Below are 20,769 nucleotides of genomic sequence, written 5' to 3'. Positions count from 1 at the left end.
GTAAAGCACATAAAAAGACATACCAGATAGATTTTCAAAGCTGGACATTCAAAACTGTTTATTTTCACTACTGTAATATAGCCCATGATTCTATCTGCATAAAATAAGCCATTCACTTTTCTCTATACAGGGATGCATAAGTCTTAGAAAACTGTCTGTCTCATATCAAGCACACAGGAAAACAAGGTTAGATATGTGAAACAGTTTAAGCATGCAGAAACAGCTTGAATTCCATTGTGCAAAATGCATACGTGAAGAAAAGAGGTGTTCCATGGAAAATCTATGTTCGTATTCAGAGTACATGTTTGTGGAACATATAAAAATCACCTTGGGCATTATCAAATATGAGTTCCAATCTGCTCACTGAGTAGATTGACTTTCCAATGAACAGCCAATACTGTTACTATGTACAGTACTTTACATTGTGACTGGTCTCATCTTCCTGTTCCTGATGTCACAAAGGTGCTTTTTTCTTTTTCTGCAAATGGGGAACTCTGTTTTGTAGCAATGAGTGACACTGCAGAAACAGTTGCATTTGCATGTGCCTACCTATGAGATACAGTTTGGTCTAATGGTTAAGGTGCTAGACTAAGATTGGGGAGACCTGAGTTTCAATCTTGCCTTAGGTTCAGAAGCCACCTGGGCCAGTTACTTTCTCTTAGCCCTAGGGAGAAGACAATGGCAAATCACTTCCAAAATTGTTCCCTGGAAAACTGTATGGACTTTCCCACGTAGTCTGCAGGAGTCAAGACTGACTTGAAGGCAAAAAGAAAGAAATATCTGTGTAGCCATTGGAAGGAATGACACTCAACTCCCGGCTGAAGGATAATAAAAGAACTGGCAAAATAGGCCAAATGGATTATAATGGCAGAAATTATCCCACCATGGTGGGCAGGTAATACACTTTTAACTAGCTATCTTTTATTTTTTGACAGAGGAAGGTTTTGTTTTTCTGTACAATACTGAAGTGAGACATCTCTATTCATCTATAGGCCAGGAAGAGCATGTTACATAAAAATATAAGAATAGCCCTGCTTGATGAAGCCAAGATTATCTTAATCCAGCATTTTGTTTTTCACAGTGACCAACCAACAGTATTTACCTCTGCAGCATTTACCTCTGCAGAATCCATGTGATTCTTCTTCACCAAGGCTTATTCTTCTGTATGCTTAGTTCATTTTTTTTCTTTTATTACTGTTTTTACCAATTTGTCTGAAACAGACATTAAAATGACTGGCCTATAATTTTCTGTTTTTGTTTTTTTTTAAATCTGGTGTCATACTAGCTATCTTTCCATCTTCTGGTACGCAACATTCCTGACAACACTATTTTTCTAGATTCAACTGATAAGGAATGTGTAAAATGTCCATAATCTCTCCTCATTCATTGTTTTTAATTTTGTGAACTCAAAGTTCTTATGTATAAGACTATATCTTTTGCATCAGTCTCCCACTGATGAATCTTTAAGCAAAAATAGATCATGCAGACTGAGAACTATCTTATCTAAACCTACAGTACATTAAGCATTGCTCAATATGTGTAACACTGAAAAAAATTCTTATGATCCTATGAGCTCAAATGAAAATAGATATTTAGATATTATATTTGAACTTACTTGGCTGTTTCAGCAGATTGCTCCTGAGGTTTCTGTAAATTTTGTGGACTAGATCTAATTCTTAAGTTAATGTCTTCATCTTTGCTTGATACTTTCTGTTCAGTTCCAAAATTTGAAATGACAAATATTTCTGATTCAAGATGCTCAGTTTGTCCAGTGTCTTGATGGCTACCTCGACTTGCAAAGTCTTTTTTAGTTTTGCAATCTCCATCTCCAAGATTAGAAGGTTCTTTATCTTTGTATGATGATTTGAAAGAAATACCAAATAAACTCCCAAGATACTGGAAAAATCCTTCTTTAGACTGTTTATTGTTATTGTTTGCTTTGCTTTCATGAATCAAACTAGGAAAACTATTTGCTTTCTTTAATTCCTCTTGAGTGGTAGATCTACTTAGGTCTTCTGTAGAGAAATCCTTATTTTTACTGACTGAAATCTGCAAGGAAAGAAACAGATTATTTTATCAATTGTTAAAGAGAAGCTAGATTTTATTGTCTTTATAGGAGGAATTTGTTCTATTTTATTTATTGCATTTGTATCCTATCTTTCCTATGAGAAGCATAAGGTAGCACACATTGAATTCTTCTCATTTTATTGTTCCTAGGAGAGGCTGAGAATTAATGAGGCCATACCACAATTTCCAAAAACGTGAAGATGAGGGTCTTCCCAATCTAAGGGCAGTGCTCTTTCTGCTTCAACACACTGGCTGTCATTAAACATGCTGGAATACACTAATGCACAGTTTTGATGCTAGTGTTTGCTCCTAGCATAAGTGATACTGATTAGATCAGTTTCTGACTCCATAAGCAAGGAAAACTAGCTCTTTTTCTAAAAGTTTACATGAAAAAGGACCTCCCCCATGAGGTCTGCTTTTTCTTTTTTGAAATATATTTTCTTCATATGTAACGGATATAATAGCATTACATACAAATAAACAGTTGCAGCATTAGCAGCTATTTTTAGTTAATACATCTTTTTTTCCCCCCAGGAATGATTAATGTAGTGTTGTGCACATCTGCCAAGCTTCCTCCCATATAAAACCTATTTTTTTTAAAAAAATTCTCTCTCTCTCTCTCTCTTTCTGTCTGCTTACCTATAGGTGATTATTACCTATAGCTTACTATTGCTTAGATATGATGTGTGTATTTCACCAATTCCTCAGACCATTATTCTCTTGTGGAGAGTTTTTTCTTAGAGTATCACACAGTGCTTTTCTTTTTCTCTCACTCCTTGCAGGGAGTTTTCCCTTAGTTCCCTATGGAAAGTCTTTTACGATTACGTAGAATCTAAGGGAAAACTCTACGCAAAGGACTAAGGAAGAAAAATGTATTTATCCCTTGCAGAAAGGTTTTTTTCTTCCTTAGTCCCTTGTGGACACTTTTTCTCATGGACTAAGGGAGCAAAAGCCTCCACAAGGGAAAAGAAATTTCTCCACAAGGGACAGAGATATTTTCCCCCTTTGTTCCTTGAGGAGAGAGTTTTTTCCCCTCCCTTAATCCTGCAGAACCATTCAAGCCCATATAGAACTCTAGAGTTTCAAGGAACCCAATTTGAAAAACCCTGCTTTAGCAGTAACATTTGTTATGAGGTCAGAACAACAAAGGTTGTTCTCATCGAGCTATGGGCTCTTTTTGCAGATCTGACCGATTTTCTGGTGGTGCTAACAGAATTTCTTGGTCTTTCAGATCTTGCCTTGAATTCAACAGTTCCACGTACCTTCCATTTCTCAATAAATGATTCTCCCAGTTAAAAATGTTAGCTGGAAGTGTTTAGGGAATTTTTAAAATAGTCTTTTGCTTTGAAAGAATGAATTATTTTTATTTTCAAATGTTCAGCCAATGCCTTAGAAGATATCAGAGTTATTGAAAATAGAACAATCACAACCTGAGAAATAGAAGGACTGGAGTATTTGTTTACCCATGGAATCATTTTCATTTAGCTAACTGTAGGTTTAATGAATCAATCAACTTTTTTGCCCTACTAACAATTTTGTAATAACAAAAGTGACACTGAATCAACTGGATGGGTGTCCCAACTTCTGTACATGTTATATTCACAGTTTTCTTTGTTTGAATCTATAAAGAACTGCACATAAAAAAATGCATGTGCTTAACTTTCTACTATACAGAGGTTGTTCCAGCTTCTGTTCACTACTCAGTTTGGCTGAAAACATCTAAAGTTTTGTATGTAATGGTCTACATAATGTATGAGTAAGAAATATTTTCAAAATGACTCATATCAGCTGTGTACAAAATTGAAATGAACTGTGTTTTGTTGGACTGATTATTCTGGGATAAACTACTTGTTGTTCCCCAGTTTTGTGAAGTGACAAGGGCTGAAGCCAGAAAACACCGGTTTTCCATCATGACACTCGTATTATGGAACAGCCTTTGTCCAGAATCTAGAGTGGCCCCTTGGTAACAGCCTTCCAGAAGGTACCAAAGGCTAAACTCTTCTGAAGGGGACTGTGCATCATCTGAACCTGGATTTTTAGAATTAATTTATTAGCTTATTGGTATTGTGTATTATTTACACTAGTTTTATTTTGTATGAATCTGTTGGTATTGTAGTGGTTTTATTGTGCTTTATACTGTAAGCCATCATAAGCACATTGTGATTCTGTGACACAAATTCTATACACAAATCAATGATAAACCAAAAGGCATTTCAACTTTTAAGAAATTATACAGTACTATCATTACAAGCATTAAATTATATGTAATGTATAGACAAAATAGAGTACAGACCAGACCCATGTTTCATAGGATTCTACAATGCTTTATTGAAACATGCCACTCCATAGTTCTGTAGCCATGTGTAAGTCTTTCTTATCTCATTATAATATTTGGTTTTGAAAAGCTATAATTGGAGCTGCTGGAATAATATATTTTAATCACGTTTATGCTTGGATCATAAGTCCAATTGCTTACATTTAAGTTTACATTTCATATTTTTAAACTTGTGAAATATTTATTTTACTAAAAACTATGACTAAAAGATACCAAAGTCACCGATCTTCAATTCATCATAAAATGAACACTGTAATGATAATTGACTCTACCTTTAATGTCACTGTTTACAATTTCCACCCTCCCAATCACATATGGATATATATACTAGTATCTCAGAACAACATTTTCTGCATCTGATGAAGCAGACAACAATGCAGGAAAACCTAAACCAAAATAAACTGGTTAGTTTTTAGGAAATTATAAGACACAATCCTGGTTCTCATTATAATAGTAAATAGAAAGACCTTTAACAATTCTGGAAGAGGACTCCTTTCTTTTCTTGGATAAATCACATCTGTAGATTCATCTTCCTTAGTTTCAAAACTGAAAAAAAGAGAGAAAGAAATGTAACCAGTTTGAAAATCTGAATTCATCTGAAGCATTTTTGAAATGCTAGTACTTTTATTTTGCTTGCTTGCTTTCTGTCATCATGCCACAACTTGTGTTTAGACAGCTTTTCTCAACCTGGTCAAAGCACTTCCTTTATCGTCATAATCTTCCAAGTTCATTTCTTTAAACTCCAATATTTTTCTCTCTCTCTTTTTTTTAACATGATTGCTCTTCTGTAATATATTTTCAAAACTGGTCAGTTAACTTGATTTTTAACTTAATATTTACTGTCGGTGCAATCTAGAATTATTGCACAAGTCTATCATTATATTTAAAAATTTCTCCCTAGTCTATACATAACAATAGCTGTAATTGTAACTGCTTTACAAAGTCTGTTATTTATTGATCAAATTTACAATGATTGGGCGGCTGATGTACAATCAAATTACAATTTAATTGTGAATTCCCAATAATTTAATGCTAAATTGGAAGAATTTGAAAATATTTGCATATTATAAGCCATTTATTTTACATTACATGAAATTTAAAGATCTCTTAATTTCATTAAATATAAATTTATAATATATAAATTTAAAATATATAAATTTAGTATAACAAAGATCATTACTAAAAGATCTGTTGGTCTTATAGTCATATATTCAGACCCACAAGAAGTTTGTTCTTGCTCAGTTGAAATGATACTAGCTCAACTAATTTCCAATTTAAATGATTAACAATTTATAATTTAAATAATTGGGAAAGAATTAGTTGAATTAAAAGATTTAATACATTAGAAAGCTTAGATTAATTAACATCATCAACATAAGAGAAAATTGACACAGTTTTGTTCTATCTGGGATCTGTTCTATGTTACATTTCTCAATGTGCAATTTATATTTCAGTAGGCTCGGACCAAAAAGCATTTCTGAGAACAGGGCTGTTATATAACATGCATTATCAAATTCTACTAAAATAAATTTTATGCTGGATTTCAGCTAAGCTCCAGAGTACCTTATCAGACAATTTCTCCAAAAATACATTGTTTTAGAACCAAGATCTTCCGTAAGAAAACAACAACTATCAAGTTGTTTATTCTCAAGCTAAACTTTGCTCAGTTACCATTCAGAAAATAGAAGTAATAAAACTTCAATTACTGACACTAAAATTATATTAGAATTGCAGAAAAGGCAAGTTATTACTATGAACTAGATTTCTGATTATAATATCTCCCAAACTACATTTTAATTGTTCTTAATTTTAGTTATTTATTTATTTAAAAAACTTATATGGCCACCCACCTTAAGAGACATTAACTGTGGGTTCCTCACAGCAGCAGTACAAAACCAAAGCACCATAAAAACAATAAAAGCTAAAACCTGGTACCCAAACCATTTTTCTCCAATGCAGCCACCATCTTCACACTTCCACCTCACCCTATTCCAGTGCTTGGGGGTAGAGCCAGCTCTCTATGGCCTTCTCAAAGATTAAGAGGGTGAAGGCCTACTGGATTTCAAGGGGAAGATGTTACACAGGACAGGGTCTGCTATGGAGAAGGCAAGCTTCCTAGGTCCCACTAGATGGCAGCATTTAAGGGAAGGGAACTGGACTGTGTTTACTGTATTCAATCTGGTGGAATGGGCAGATACCTCAGGGAGAGGTGATCCTGCAAATAACCTGGGCCCATGCTAAGACGATAACCAGCACCTTGAATTGCACATGGAAAAAAAGTGGAAGCCAGGGCAGCCTGTGCAACAAAGTATAACATGGGGAAACCTAGAGATGCCCAACACTGTGAATGCTGCTGCATTCTGGACCTGTTGTAATTTCCAGGTGGTCTTCAAGCCCCCGTAGAGCATACTGCAGTAGTCCAATCAGGAAGTAAACAAAACTGGGTGACTGCGAGCAAGGTATCCCAGTTTAGAAATGGGCACAATTGGCGAATAAGATGAATCTGTACAAAGCCCCCCAAGTCATGGTTGCCACCTGCTCCTTCAGCAGGAGTCATGAATCTAGGAGGACCCCCAAACTGTGCACCAGGGGAAGAGCTATCCTGTCAAGATCCCAGGATAAAATGTCTTCAGACCCTGAGAGCCCAAAGCCCAAAGTGACTCTGTCTTGCTAGGGTTGAGTCAGATCCAGTTCCTCCCCAACCATACCTTTACAGCCTCCAGGAAGTGGGTCAGCATCACAACAGCATCACTGCCTAAGGCTGGAGATGTTTAACTGGGTATCCCCTTGCCATCAAATGACCTCACTCAGTGGTTTCATGTAGATGTTAAATTGGAGCAGTGAGAGACCTCAGCCCTGAGGCACATCACACCACAGGAGCCTAGGGCTAAACCTCTCTCCCTCCCCAAAGACTGGAACCTTCCACAGAGCAGAACCACCGCAAAACAGTGCTTCTTACTTCCATTCCCTGCAGCTAGTCCAGAAGAATACTGTGGTCAATAGTATTGAAAGCTGTCAAGAGATCCAGGAGGGTCAGGACTGCTGCATCACCTCCATCCCAAACCCTCCAAACATCATTTGCAAGCACGACCAATGCCGTCTGTGTACTATGCCCTGATTTGAACCCAGACTGAAAAGGGTCCAGATAAGTTGCTTCATTCAAGGCCCTCTGCAACTGAGCTCCAACCACACTCTCAACAATCTTCCCTAAAAAGGGAAGGTTGGAGACTGGGGAAAGCTATCCAAAACTGTTGAGTCCAAGAATCATCTCTTAAGAAGGAAGTGGATATATTCCACACAGACTTCTACATTTCAGTATCTTTAAATGAAAATATGTGCATATTGCACATGCCACATTAATACACACAAACACTTGCATACATACAAACTTAGGCCAGAGTTCAAAATATGAGCAGAGAAAGAATAACTAATTCAAATAAAATTTACAGTGGGGCAAAAAAGTATTTAGTCAGCCACCAATTGTGCAGGTTCTCCCACTTAAAAAGATGAGAGAGGCCTGTAATTTACATCATAGGTATACCTCAACTATGAGAGGCAAAATGGGGGGAAAAATCCAGAAAATCACATTGTCTGATTTTTAAAGAATTTATTTGCAAATCATGGTGGAAAATAAGTATTTGGTCACCTACAAACAAGCAAGATGTCTGGCTCTCACAGACCTGTAACTACTTCTTTAAGAGGCTCCTCTGCCCTCCACTCGTTACCTATAGTAATGGCACCTGTTTGACCTTGTTATGGGTATAAAAGACACCTGTCCACAACCTCAAACAGTCACACTCCAAACTCTACTATGGCCAAGACCAAAGAGCTGTTGAAGGACACCAGAAACAAAATTGTAGACCTGCACCAGGCTGGGAAGACTGAATCTGCAATAGGCAAGCAGCTTGGTGTGAAGAAATCAACTGTGGGAGCAATAATTATAAAATGGAAGACATACAAGATCACTGATAATTTCCCTCGATCTGGGGCTCCACGCAAGATCTCACCCTGTGGGGTCAAAATGATCACAAGAATGGTGAGCAAAAATCCCAGAACCACACAGGGGGACCTAGTGAATGACCTGCAGAGAGCTGGGACCAAAGTAACAAAGGCTACCATCAGTAACACACTACACCGCCAGGGACTCAAATCCTGCAGTGCCAGACGTGTCCCCTTGCTTAAGCCAGTACATGTCTGGGCCCGTCTGAAGTTTGCTAGAGAGCATTTGGATGATCCAGAAGAGGATTGGGAGAATGTCATATGGGCAGATAAAACCAAACTAGAATGTTTTGGTCTAAACTCAACTCGTCGTGTTTGGAGGAGAGAGAATGCTGAGTTGCATCCAAAGAACACCATACCTACTGTGAAGCATGGGGTGGAAACATCATGCTTTGGGGCTGTTTTTCTGCAAAGGGACCAGGATGACTGATCCGTGTAAAGGAAAGAATGAATGGGGCCATGTATCGTGAGATTTTGAGTGAACACCTCCTTCCATCAGCAAGGGCATTGAAGATGAAACGTGGCTGGGTCTTTCAGCATGACAATGATCCCAAACACACTGCCCGGGCAACGAAGGAGTGGCTTCGTAAGAAGCATTTCAAGGTCCTGGAGTGGCCTAGCCAGTCTCCAGATCTCAACCCCATGGAAAACCTTTGGAGGGAGTTGAAAGTCCGTGTTGCCCAGCGACAGCCCCAAAACATCAGTGCTCTAGAGGAGATCTGCATGGAGGAATGGGCCAAAATACCAGCAACAGTGTGTGAAAACCTTGTGAAGACTTACAGAAAACGTTTGACCTCTGTCATTGCCAACAAAGGATATATAGTATTGAGATGAACTTTTGATATTGACCAAATACTTATTTTCCACCATGATTTGCAAATAAATTCTTTAAAAATCAGACAATGTGATTTTCTGGATTTCCCCTCCCCCCCCCCCCATTTTGTCTCTCATAGTTGAGGTATACCTATGATGAAAATTACAGGCCTCTCTCATCTTTTTAAGTGGAGGAACTTGCACAATTGGTGGCTGACTAAATACTTTTTTGCCCCATTGTATTTCATTAAAGACTGCCAATTATAATTGATTATAAAATAAGGCACTCCATTTGTAAAACAAATTGATCCCCCATTTAAATGCACATACACACAACTGATTCTCTTGCACAGGATAATAAAAGCATATAAAGTTATATATACTGTGGATAAAGTATAAAAGGACAACAAAAATACACAAGTACACTCCAACAGTAAAGACAAGATTGTAGACATCTGGGCTGGGCTCAGAAAACATACCCCTAAATATTATTCTGTAATAACTACCATGAAATGCAATGATTCTTACTCCTAGGAGGATATGCCTAGGCTATTGCTATATTGAAGTGTCCTGAGGAAACTGGGGAAGAAACATGGGGTCCTGGATTGTTTTGGTGAAAAGCTGCAGATGGGAGGGGGGTACTTAATCATCTGCCATTCGCTAATTCTTTCTCTAGACATTTTTCCCAATCAACTCCAAAATGTGAAATAAATTCAGTTTGAAGATACTGGGCTGGAAAAGAAGATTATAAATTGCTAGATCTTCACTGATACATTGTTTAAAAGAAAATTAAAACATGTACAAACAGGAATCACTATTTCTGTAAATGTATTCTACAACAGGAGTGCCATCTTGTTCAAGATGCTAAGGCAAAAAATTTAGAGAAAATACAGTGTTTATTAATATGGTTATCATACAGTTTTCATAAAGGGCAAACACCATACTGGCTAAATGTAAATAAATGCAAATATAAATAATTAAAAATGCAGTAAGAACTTAAATCCTTAAATGCAGGTTTTTAGATGTAGAAGTTTTATTCTATTAAAAAACACACCAAATGATTATAGATTAGATAGTGACATTTTGAGACAACTCAGTTCAATCTCATAATACGAAAACATTTTCTTTCTCTGTAAAACCTATGTATTAGTATACAGTTAAATCTTCAAAGTTTCTCCAAGCATCACGCCAAGTGCATTTTCCCGTCTTTGTTCTTTATAAAAATCTTCTGGATGTGATAAGGAAAAAAACAAAACAAAAACCAACCTCCTTTCTTCCTTTAATAAGCTTACCCACCCACATTATGTACACAAAAGTTTATTTGCAGCATTAGGCACCAATACTTGGAAATCAAAGGGAAACAGTGCTGGCAGGAGAAAGTAAATATATTTTGCAATTGGCTGAGTTTGGGAGGAGTCAAACAGGAAGATAAGGGTTCTCGAAATAGGTTTGAACATTTCCAGGCTGTACAAGATAGTGTCATTCCAAGACTGATATTGGACAGCAATATTGTACAGCTTTAGTTTAAACTTAAATAAGAATTGCTTAGTACATAGGTTTCACTATTCCAAGTTACATGATATCATGACTACTATAAAACACAATGAATAGGAGATGATACAGGATATAAAAGATAATATTTATCAAATGATAAATTACTGCATAACAGAAACAAACCAAGTCATGGAATTAAAGAAGCACTTCTCTCAACCATTGGTAGCGAAAATGTCTCTAAGGGTATACTTCTATACCCTCTGTGTTAACCTTAAAGAATGTTTCCTAATTTCCAGATTTAAAAAGCTCAGATACAGGTAGTCCTCATTAAGTGACCACAATTGGGAGTGGCAACTCAGTTGCTACACAAAGTGGTCACTAAATGAAAAATCATGTGAACACAACTGTGCTTATGATTTTACTTCAGTTTCTCTTTGCTTTATAGTGTCAGAAGGATATAACTTCAAACAACTGGGTGAGCCCAAATGGTGGGGAAGGTCTCTGGAACTCAGTGCATGAGGAAGCTGAGTAAAAGGGAAAATCTTATAGACTCTTTTTCCCACTCCCCACCCTTTGGAATGCCCACCCCAGCACTGGGGTAATTAGCAAGAAGAGAATTAATGTTTGCATTTACATTCATTGGAGAGGAAGGGACTACAAGAGAGTAAGCAGGCACCCAATGGGGAATACACATCAAAAGGAATGCGCTAGCACTGGCTGTTTGTACAGCATGCTTGCGGCTATGAGCTGCTAGTCGGTTTGGAGGCAAAAAAGCCTTCAGTGTGAAATTGATTAGGGTATTGTCAGGGTCAGGTAGCAGGGCGAGCTGCTGGGAAGGTTCTAATCAACTAATTAAGGTCACAGAGCTGAGCTTGTTAACTTGCAATTAGCACTTTTTAGGGATGTGCTGTACTGGGGAAGAAAAAAGCTCAGGTATCTCAGCTTGTTTAGGCAATCTCTCTGCTCTGTGAGGGGGATAACAGAAAAAACAGGTCAGGCACAGAACAATGCGTACTAACTGAATGAATAGTGAACACATGACTGAGATGCTGCACTGGTCGCAAAGTTACTTTTTCATCACTGTTGTAACTGTGAACAGTCGCTGTACGAGGCAGTTGTGAAACAAGGATTATCTGTAAATCAAATGCGAAACTCTAAAAATATTTGAAAGATTAAGATTGACCAGCACTGATGTGACAAACCAAGAGAACAGCTACTTGTGTACTCACTATTGTCAATGTTTTGCTTTTTATTTTGGCTTATAGTTTAGGCCTTTAGTCCAGTGTAAGCTTCTAGAAATGAAAGTGGGGAAGGTCTGCCTCTAAAAAGCACAGTATTTCTTAACAACGTACACAATCTAACTTATCCAGTTTTCCCTATATGGTCCCAAGACCCTGATAGCAATTACAGCCCTATAATTTCCCACCCAATGATTCAAATCCTTATAAAATATTTTCCTTTCTATTGTTCTCTGTCCCTCTTCCTTTGTAAATTGGAACCCAACAATTATTATTTCAATAAACGCAATCTTCATCCTCAGAGTTGTGCTTCATCTTTCACATCAACAGCTCTTTCTGTTATCTATCAAGTTAGCTATTTAAATATTATTTAAAAGGTGTTTCCCTATCTTTTCTGGAACCTTCCTGTTGATATAATGTTTTATGTATGGGCTTCTTCTTTGTTGTAAGATCTTTGGTAAAACTCAGCTTGTGTGAATGTAATGGTTCAGTAATTTTGAATTCCCATTATATGTTGTAGCATATACACCAATATTTCCAGTCTTTCAGCTTTAGTTTTATTTCATATTTGTTGACACATAATTGTTACCATTTTAAATGGCTCCTCTCCTATGGCTTTAAAGAGTTCAATGGGTATTTAATTGGTGCCTGCTTTCCTATTTGACAACTGATTTACTGCTATCATACCTCATTTTATTTATTACAAGACTTATATCTTGCCCCATTCAAAAGACCCCGGATGGTTCATAAGCATTAAAATATTGTAATAAAACACCACAATAAATACCCAATTAAAGGCATTTCACTGTCTTCAATGAATACCAACAATGTGGAGGCCATCTGTCCTCATATCTCTTGGCAGGATGCACCTTAAGCATCCACCCATCCCGTTTGCGTGCACAACACAGGCAGTTATACTGCTTGGAAAAGGTAATTCTGAAGGTATTCAGGAGAAAAACCATGAAGGGCTTTATGGGTCAAAAGCAGCACTTTGAATTGTACTTGGAAGGGGATTTGGGGGAGAGTGTTTTCAAGTCATTGCTGACTCCTGGTGACTGCCTAGATGAGTCCCCATACTTTTCTTGGCAAGACTTTTCAGAAGTGATTTGCCATTGCCTCTTTCCTAGGGTTGAGTGTGTATGACTGGCCCAAGGTCACCCAGCTGGCTTTGTGCCTAAGGCAGGACTAGAACTCACAGTCTCCCAGTTTCTAGACCAGTGCCTTATTCACTACACCAAACTGGCTCTCACTTGGAAGTATACTGGTAACTAATGCAGTGTCTCCAATATAGGTGTCATATTGCTGAAACAACTCTCATCTGCTGCATTTTATACCACCTTGGTTTTGAGTATTCTTCAAAAGCAGTTCTAAGTAGAGAGTGTTGCAGTAGTCCAGTCTCAAGATAATATGCGTATGTTTCACATTCCAAGGTCTCCCTGCCATACCTAGCACATACGACAAAATTGGGCAAAGCATGGTGACAGCTCTGCTGATCAAGTAGAAGCCATGAATCCAGGAAAACTCCAATGTCACTTCAGGTGGAGCGCCATCTGATCCAGAGCCAACACAGGATCCAATGTGGAGCCAGATGGTTTTTGAACAAACAATACTTCCATCTTGTTAGAATTTGGTTTTAGTATTTTGTTCCATCCAATCTAATCGGCCCAGTGTGGAAATGTATAGCCAGATATCTGCTCTCTGCTGATATCTCACCCCAAACTGATGAATGATCTCTCCCAGCAGTTTAATATTGTTCTTAAAGAGCAATGAGGGAAGAACAGAGGCCTTCGGTAGCTCAGAAAAGTGTGGTGAGGACCTCAACTGCTCATCCTCCATTGGTACTGAATGGAATTGCCTACTCAGGACAGACAAAAAGGTGTGCCACTCAACCCAATCCTCATAGGTGGTATAGGACAATACCATGCTGAGAGGTCTAATGGGACCAAAAGCGTCTCACTCTCTTTCTCCAGATACTGACAAAGATCTTCCCCAAGACTTTCTGTCCCACATCTAGGCCTGAAGGAAAGAAGAGGCCAGGTAGAAGTTATCCAGTACAGTTGGATCAAGAGATGGTTTCTTTGGAAATGGCTATACTATTGCTTCCTTTAAAGTAGTTGGTACAAACCCATCCCTCAAAGAAGCATTTTTGTATACATCACCTTTTGTATCTAATCATATCCCTTCTGAAAACCCAAACAAACCAGGTAGGGGATGAATCCAGTCTGCACATTGTAGAACTCATATTGGAAAGAACCTGTCCAGTTCCTTGGAGTCTACAAACTCAAACAATGCCAACTGACTTCACAAAACATTGTCCTAGTCACCTAACGAAATATGCCCAACTGGAGTCTATGCCAGAACGAATAGGAGCAGTTTGATCAGCAAAAAGTACAGAAAAAATAGTCACAATGGCATTTCATCCCTCCTCCCCCAACAAGATATGGGTTGCCATAAATGATACCACTGACTGACATTCTGCTGAAACAGCAAGGACAGAAAAGTACTGATGCTTCACCATTCTTATCACTATAGGGTAGGTTCAGCCATGAACATGCATTTGAGTTCAGTCATGCTTACTCTTTGTTTACTGCCATCATTACTCTAAGCATCACTTGTTACTTTATCTCATAGCAACTCTGTAAACCAAGCCCCATCTCAGTCCCCAGAAAACTTTCAAATGGAAGCAGTTCCTGAATATAGCCAACAAACTGGACAACTTTAAAAGACAAATGAATTACCAATATAGATACCAATGACTATGCTGTTCGTTCTCTCTCTCTCCACACACACACACACTTCTGAATACCAGTTTTGGGCAAGCAGAATACAAATTATAGCACTCACGTTTTGTTTTTGAGTTTTCTATGGACACAAAAGTTGACCACTGAAATAAATGGAACTTTGTATAACTGTTAAGTATAAATTCTACAAAATAACTTGTGTGTGAAGTTTTCTGAACAAATAATTTTCAATCTACGTTATTTAATCATCTGAAAAAAATCCATATTTCTGTTATATCTTAATTATTCTTATTGCTAAATAAAAGGTAAAACAAAATGCCAAACTGCTTATAATTTCCTATAATGTCCAAAACTGGAAAGTAAAATATATCTCTAGGAAGTAATTATACCTTTAATTTAAACAAGATTAGATTTTAATTATGGGTTAACTAAGAACCAGATCAGTTTATTAAACAACCAATTTTATGTCACACAATTTCTTATTCACCAGATTATACAACATGGAGAAGCCTTAACCAATATTGCCATGCACTAAAATATGAAAAAAAATTTTTTTTAATTGTTTGGTTTATTAATATTTTAATCTGGGAAACAGAACATTACATAGCACATAATAAAATATTACAAAATGTTAAAATGTTAACTTTTTGTTTTTGCTACAGATAAATTACCAAACATTATGTGGGCAAATACCACTCTTACAATGGGATTTCCTCTCATTCTTTCCCCTTTCCATTTCAGGGTGTGCTGAGGGAAGGGAAGGGAAGGGAAGGGAGGAACAAGAATGCATTATGTTGATCAACACTGATACTGGATCCAAACTTGTTTGTTTGTTAAGTTTTGGACCATTACATTATATGCATTGTAAGACTGGTATTAAACAGTTTCAACCAAGGGCGTGTAACATGTTTCAAATTTGAAAGCAATTCAAAATGGGTTGTTCTAACCTTACTGGACTTGTTATGGTGCTGTTCTGACCTTTTTGTAGTGTTCTGAAATAAAAATATTTTAAATGCCTTAATTATGATTTTGTATGTTTGCACTGAATCAGTATAACTCAGGCTATGGATAATGAATATTGACTGTGACAAATAATTTTAAGAACGTTTGCTTGTCTGAGTTAGACTGTATTCAGTGGAACTTACTTCTGAAAGGATAATATGATTTCAGTACAAGTTTTGATAGATTTTGAAGCAGAAGCATTTTGAAAAGTCTACAAAGTCAAATTTATTTTCTTGACATTAGATATTTAGGAGTGGGAGAAACGACCATATCTAACTTATAAAAACTAAGAATGGATGTATTAAATCACTGCAGAATTATCTTATATTATCACAGTATTTATTAACTGTGTGTTACCTTGTAGTTTATAAAGTACCCATCACACATCCATGCAAATGTGCACATACACAAGGGCAGTTCAGAATAAAATATACAATAAAATATAAAATGTGAAATAAATATGTCCTGCCATTCTCCCTAGACGAGTTGCTTTTATTATCAGAACTATCACTGGGAGTTTCCACACCTTGCAACCCAGAAGAGCTTTTGCCAAAAGGCTCTCCGAGGGCAAATGCTATGCTCCAAAAAATGTAAAAGTGCTTGAAACCAGTATTTGAACTTAAATGATCCCATTTTGTTTTCTGGCTAAGTGGATGAACGGGAGGAAGAGAAAGAGCCGAAAGAATAATGCCTATCCAGATCCTGTTTTTCTCGCATGTCCACAAAGCGTTCGAGACCCTATGTTCTGCAGAGTTTATTTGCCTTGTTCCATGTGAAATTACTTATACCGAAGATGCTCTTAGCTTCTGAGGGCTTTTTCGGCTTATTTAAACAGAGGACAACCGCTTTGTTTGAATTACAAAAGCTGCGTTCGCACTACACGTTTACCCAGGGTTAGCAAAAAGACAGTTTCCTCAACCCCATTTTGCGGATTTGCTTAACGCACTCAACCCTCAGCGAACAACGCCGGCTGAGCACGCGCAGGGCTAAAAAGCGTTTGGCAAGTTTGTGGCTCAGGGTTTTGTCGCGAACTCAGCCAAAGTGAGGGGATGATGCCAGAGAAGTATCGAAGCGCAGGGCGGGGAAAAGGATGGCGAGGAGGAGGTGAAGGAAAAAAGACGCGAATAAGGAGATGAGGTGCTCGAGCCCCAGCAAAGCCACTCCAGCCAAGAAGGAAGAAAGAGTCGTCGCTCCCGGCTTCAAACTGTGCCCCGTCCCTACCTGCGGGCGCAGTGCAGTTCAGGGGCTACTTTGCTCTCTTCTTCGTGTTCCTTGGAAGAACTTCTCGTGAAAAGTCGAGAGAAACTGCTGTGCCAGGGGGAACTGGTTCTCCTCCGGGTACTCCCTCCAGACATCTCCGACAGTGAGGGAGGCAGCAGGCTACACGTCTTTTCTAAGGCTGGAAAACAGGTGGCGACTCTCCCCTCAGTTTCTTCCCGCGCTCGTCCTGGGGACAGAAGCCCTCGTTCTGCCCAACTTTCTAGTCCACTATTGTTCCAGCGGGACCGAGTAAAGAGACGCCCGCCGCCGAGCCCTCCCTCTCCGCTGTGGAGGCAGAAATGGTTGCACGGCTCCCTCAGCGGCCCGGCCCAGGAGGAGGGCCGCGGCCCTAACCAGCACGGCCCCTTCCCTCCAAGACCCGCCTTTTCCCAACCGCGCAGGAGCTTGAGTTCCCGCGCGCGTCATCCGGAGTTTTTGGTCGCCGGTGTCACCTCCCCTGCTCCTCCCTTGCGCGCTGCGGCCGAGAACTTCAGGTTGGTCGAGTTTTGCCTTTCCTCCGAAAATAAACAGTCACCGCCAATAGGTGTGTAGTTTCTCGAGGACAGCGTGAAAGGAACAGTGGGGGTGGCTGCACAAACACCTCTAATTTAACCTGCTGAAAACCTGTTTTAAAAGTCATTCTTAAAACATTTAAAACTTAACTTCGTGTCCTTTCATTTTCCTAAGGCTGTGAGTTGTCCATTATTGCAAAAACAAACAAAAATAAAACGCAATCTACAAAACAAGCAAACAAAACAAAACCCGCAAACACGGGAAAATTTTATGTTCTGTGTCATCTGGAAGACAGGTATGTTGTAGCATACATACTTCTGGGCCTAAGACCACTAAATATTGATGAAATCATGTCCCAGAAATTTAATGCAGCTCGGTGTTAGTCAGGATTGCTTAAGTCAAATGAAACTTATTTTTAGATGGGCATAAATTGATTGCCCTGTTTTAGTCTTTAGGTTTTACAAGCACTCGATTTTGTTTTTGTTTTCTTTTAGGTTCCTCATACTAAATATACAATTGAGCTGTTTTCTTTTTACAAGTACTGTATTAAAAACTGGTGTAACTAGGACATACCAAAGCCTGTCTTTCTACATAATCTTAAATGTATTTATTCTTCTTCATCCGTTTTCCTCAAGACACTTCCTTTTCCAGAACAAAAAATGCTCTAAGTCATGTACACAGAAGGAAGCCCTCTGAATAAATGTGTTTGGACTGGAGCCTAAAATAATTGTGTTCCATTGCATAAATCAGTTTTCCCTTTTAAGAACATTTCAATGTCTTATCTCCAAAATAAAAGCCCAATATCTGTGTAAACAATCTGAAACTATTTTTGTTGCTTTAACATTTCACTGTGACTGCTTTGAATGACATGTGTACAGAAAAATATACAAATAAAGCAACTAAACTAACGATGTCTGAAAAGAGTCCCATATATTCCAATGGGAACGTTAAGTAAGTATGTACAGGAGCACTTCTTTCATCCTGCAGAGCTGGACCCATCCTTGAGGAAGCCCCTGCTGCTAGGTTCATGGCAAAGCAGCAAGTGCCTTTAGAATGTCACTCCAGGGTATGGGATGAAATTTTACCACGCCCACTTAACAGTCTTCTGAGTAGAGTACCCTAATGACCTTAGGTCTTTGGCAAATACTGTGCACCAAATATATGAAACACTTAAAATCAGTTATTTGATCAATGGTGGCAGTCCCAGCACAATAAATTTGTGCTGATTGAACTTACATATTAATTTACTATTATGGTGCAATTCTGAGACAGTGTGGGAAATTTAAAATGGTGAATAGCAGCTATCCAATACCTATGATAATATATTATTATATTTTTATCCTTTTTTTTTTTTTTGGTCAACTCAAGGGAGTATACATACCTAATGCTCCCATCATAATTTCCCCGCAACAACCACCCTGTGAGGTGAGTTGGGCTGAGGGAGAGTGACTGGCCCAGAATCACCCAACTGGCTTTCATGCCTAAGGGAGGCCTAGAACTCACAGTCCAGGCCAGCATCTTAACAGACCTTAACAACTACACCAAACAGGCTCTCTTCATACATAGATGGATAGATAAATAGAGGTATTGTCTCTATTCATCTTCTGAGGCCTTGGAAGCTGTCCAAGAGAGCTTATGCTTGAATTATAGCTTTTCCTTTTATTGTGCAGTAAAATAATAACCTAATTCTGCTTCTGGAATCATGTTATATTTGCAACAGTGTAGCTGATCAGTTCTTTCAACATGTTAAGTTATAATAATGAAAAATCTACCTTAGCATTTATATATACTTTTGTTAGAATAAATTTAAACTCTGCAGAGTAAATGCTAATATAGACAGGGTAAATGCTAATACAGACATACTTCAGTGTATGGATTTTTTAAAATTGTTATGCCAATAGCCTTGTTCATAGCCTAGGAATAAAGTAAGACTGGACAGGCTTTGGATCATTTAGATGATGGTTCCCTCTCTACCAATATATCAATCCACATTCACCAAAAACATCATGACCAAGGCACTGTAGCAATACACACTTTGGGGTTAGCCTTACATTCATATATTTCATGGGAGACATTATTTGTCATGTGGCAGGTGGCAGTAGCCTCTAGCCTCTGACCCCAATTGCCAACTTTAAGAACCATGGAATTGCATGCAAATTAAACAGATGATAACGAGGCCCTAGTTGCCATGTAGAAAGTACAATGTAATAGCATATGGCAAAGGGAAGCATGGTTACGTGTGAAACCATATAAGGCCTAAATATGTATTTTATATTTTAAAAATTCTTGTTTTAGATAGCTCTCAAAAGCAACCAAGATTGAACTTATAATAAAAAAAACCTCCAGCTATCTCAAATGCTTTATTCAGAATATATTGCTCACAGCTAAATAAGAAGACCCCACTAAAATATTATTAAACTTGCTATACTGCTAACTACTGAAGTTTTGTTTCTGAACAAATTGCATTTTGATTTTCTCTTTGACTAATTTTGAAAAAAACACACATAATATCATTAACTCCCTTTTTCATTTATAGACAATACAATCCTATATATGTCTGCTCATTAGTAAGCTCCAATGATTTTAGTCTTCTTAAAATTACAAAATTACTCTTAATATACTTATTTGGAGTAAGTCCCACTGAATTCAGCTGCCCTGAATTGAGAGATTCTAAAATACTCAATAAGATTTTGATATCTACTTATGTTTGTTGCTGTTAAGCATACTATATTTAGGCTGCAAAAATTTACAGGAGCACCCAATGAGCTCAGGTAAATTCCCATTACCTTTTTATACCCCCTTTTATGGTTGGCTTGCAGAAATCGAATAATTAGCATCAGATTGTTTTTTGACCTAATACTTGTATATTGCACACTTTATGCTCATGTGATATATATGTCCAACCTAGTATAATAAAGCTGTGGTTTGCATTGCTTATTTTCTCAGAAGTTCCTTTATGTTCTTAAACGTTCAATATTGTGTTACCATGTATCATAAATTGAGAGAGGGATACAATGATATCTGTAGATTGATCAGGTGTGTTAATAGCTGGAGATGTCAAATGGACATTGTTTTTATTCAGAAAAGTTCTGTGCTGCAAAATAAAAATGTGATTATTTTTAATGGGATTAATGTCATTTTCTACAAAGACAGTTGAAAAGTTCAACTATCCTTTTCAAGTGTCTAATAATATAAAATCTATCCTTAAAGCCATGCAATCGATTCATGCAGCTCCCACCCTTATGACATTCTAGAAATTACTAAAAACCTGGTTGTTTTCCCAGGTCTTGGGATAGGGTGGTTGTGG

The 20,769-nt window shown here is 37.8% G+C and overlaps 1 protein-coding gene across 1 annotated transcript in view; it reads right to left on the bottom strand.

Moving 5' to 3' along the window:
* Window positions 1–17,870, bottom strand: part of CRYBG3 (crystallin beta-gamma domain containing 3) — a 64,365-nt gene extending 46,495 nt beyond the window's left edge. Inside the window, exons 1-3 of the mRNA XM_015887726.3 lie at window positions 16,911–17,870; window positions 4,870–4,948; window positions 1,616–2,049 (exon numbers count right to left, since the gene is read on the bottom strand). Coding sequence (XP_015743212.1) covers window positions 1,616–2,049; window positions 4,870–4,948; window positions 16,911–17,044 — 647 coding nt within the window. The 5' untranslated portion in view covers window positions 17,045–17,870. The remainder of the gene's footprint in view (window positions 1–1,615; window positions 2,050–4,869; window positions 4,949–16,910) is intronic.
* Window positions 17,871–20,769: the final 2,899 nt, after the last annotated feature.

Source organism: Python bivittatus, unplaced genomic scaffold (genome assembly GCF_059951505.1).
Source record: "Python bivittatus isolate LINGU-HERP-01145 unplaced genomic scaffold, Pbiv_v1 ctg000350_np1212, whole genome shotgun sequence".
Classification (NCBI taxonomy): Eukaryota; Metazoa; Chordata; class Lepidosauria; order Squamata; family Pythonidae; genus Python; species Python bivittatus.
The sequence above is the reverse complement of the archived record's forward strand: the minus strand, read 5'-3'. Positions and strand labels throughout refer to the sequence as shown.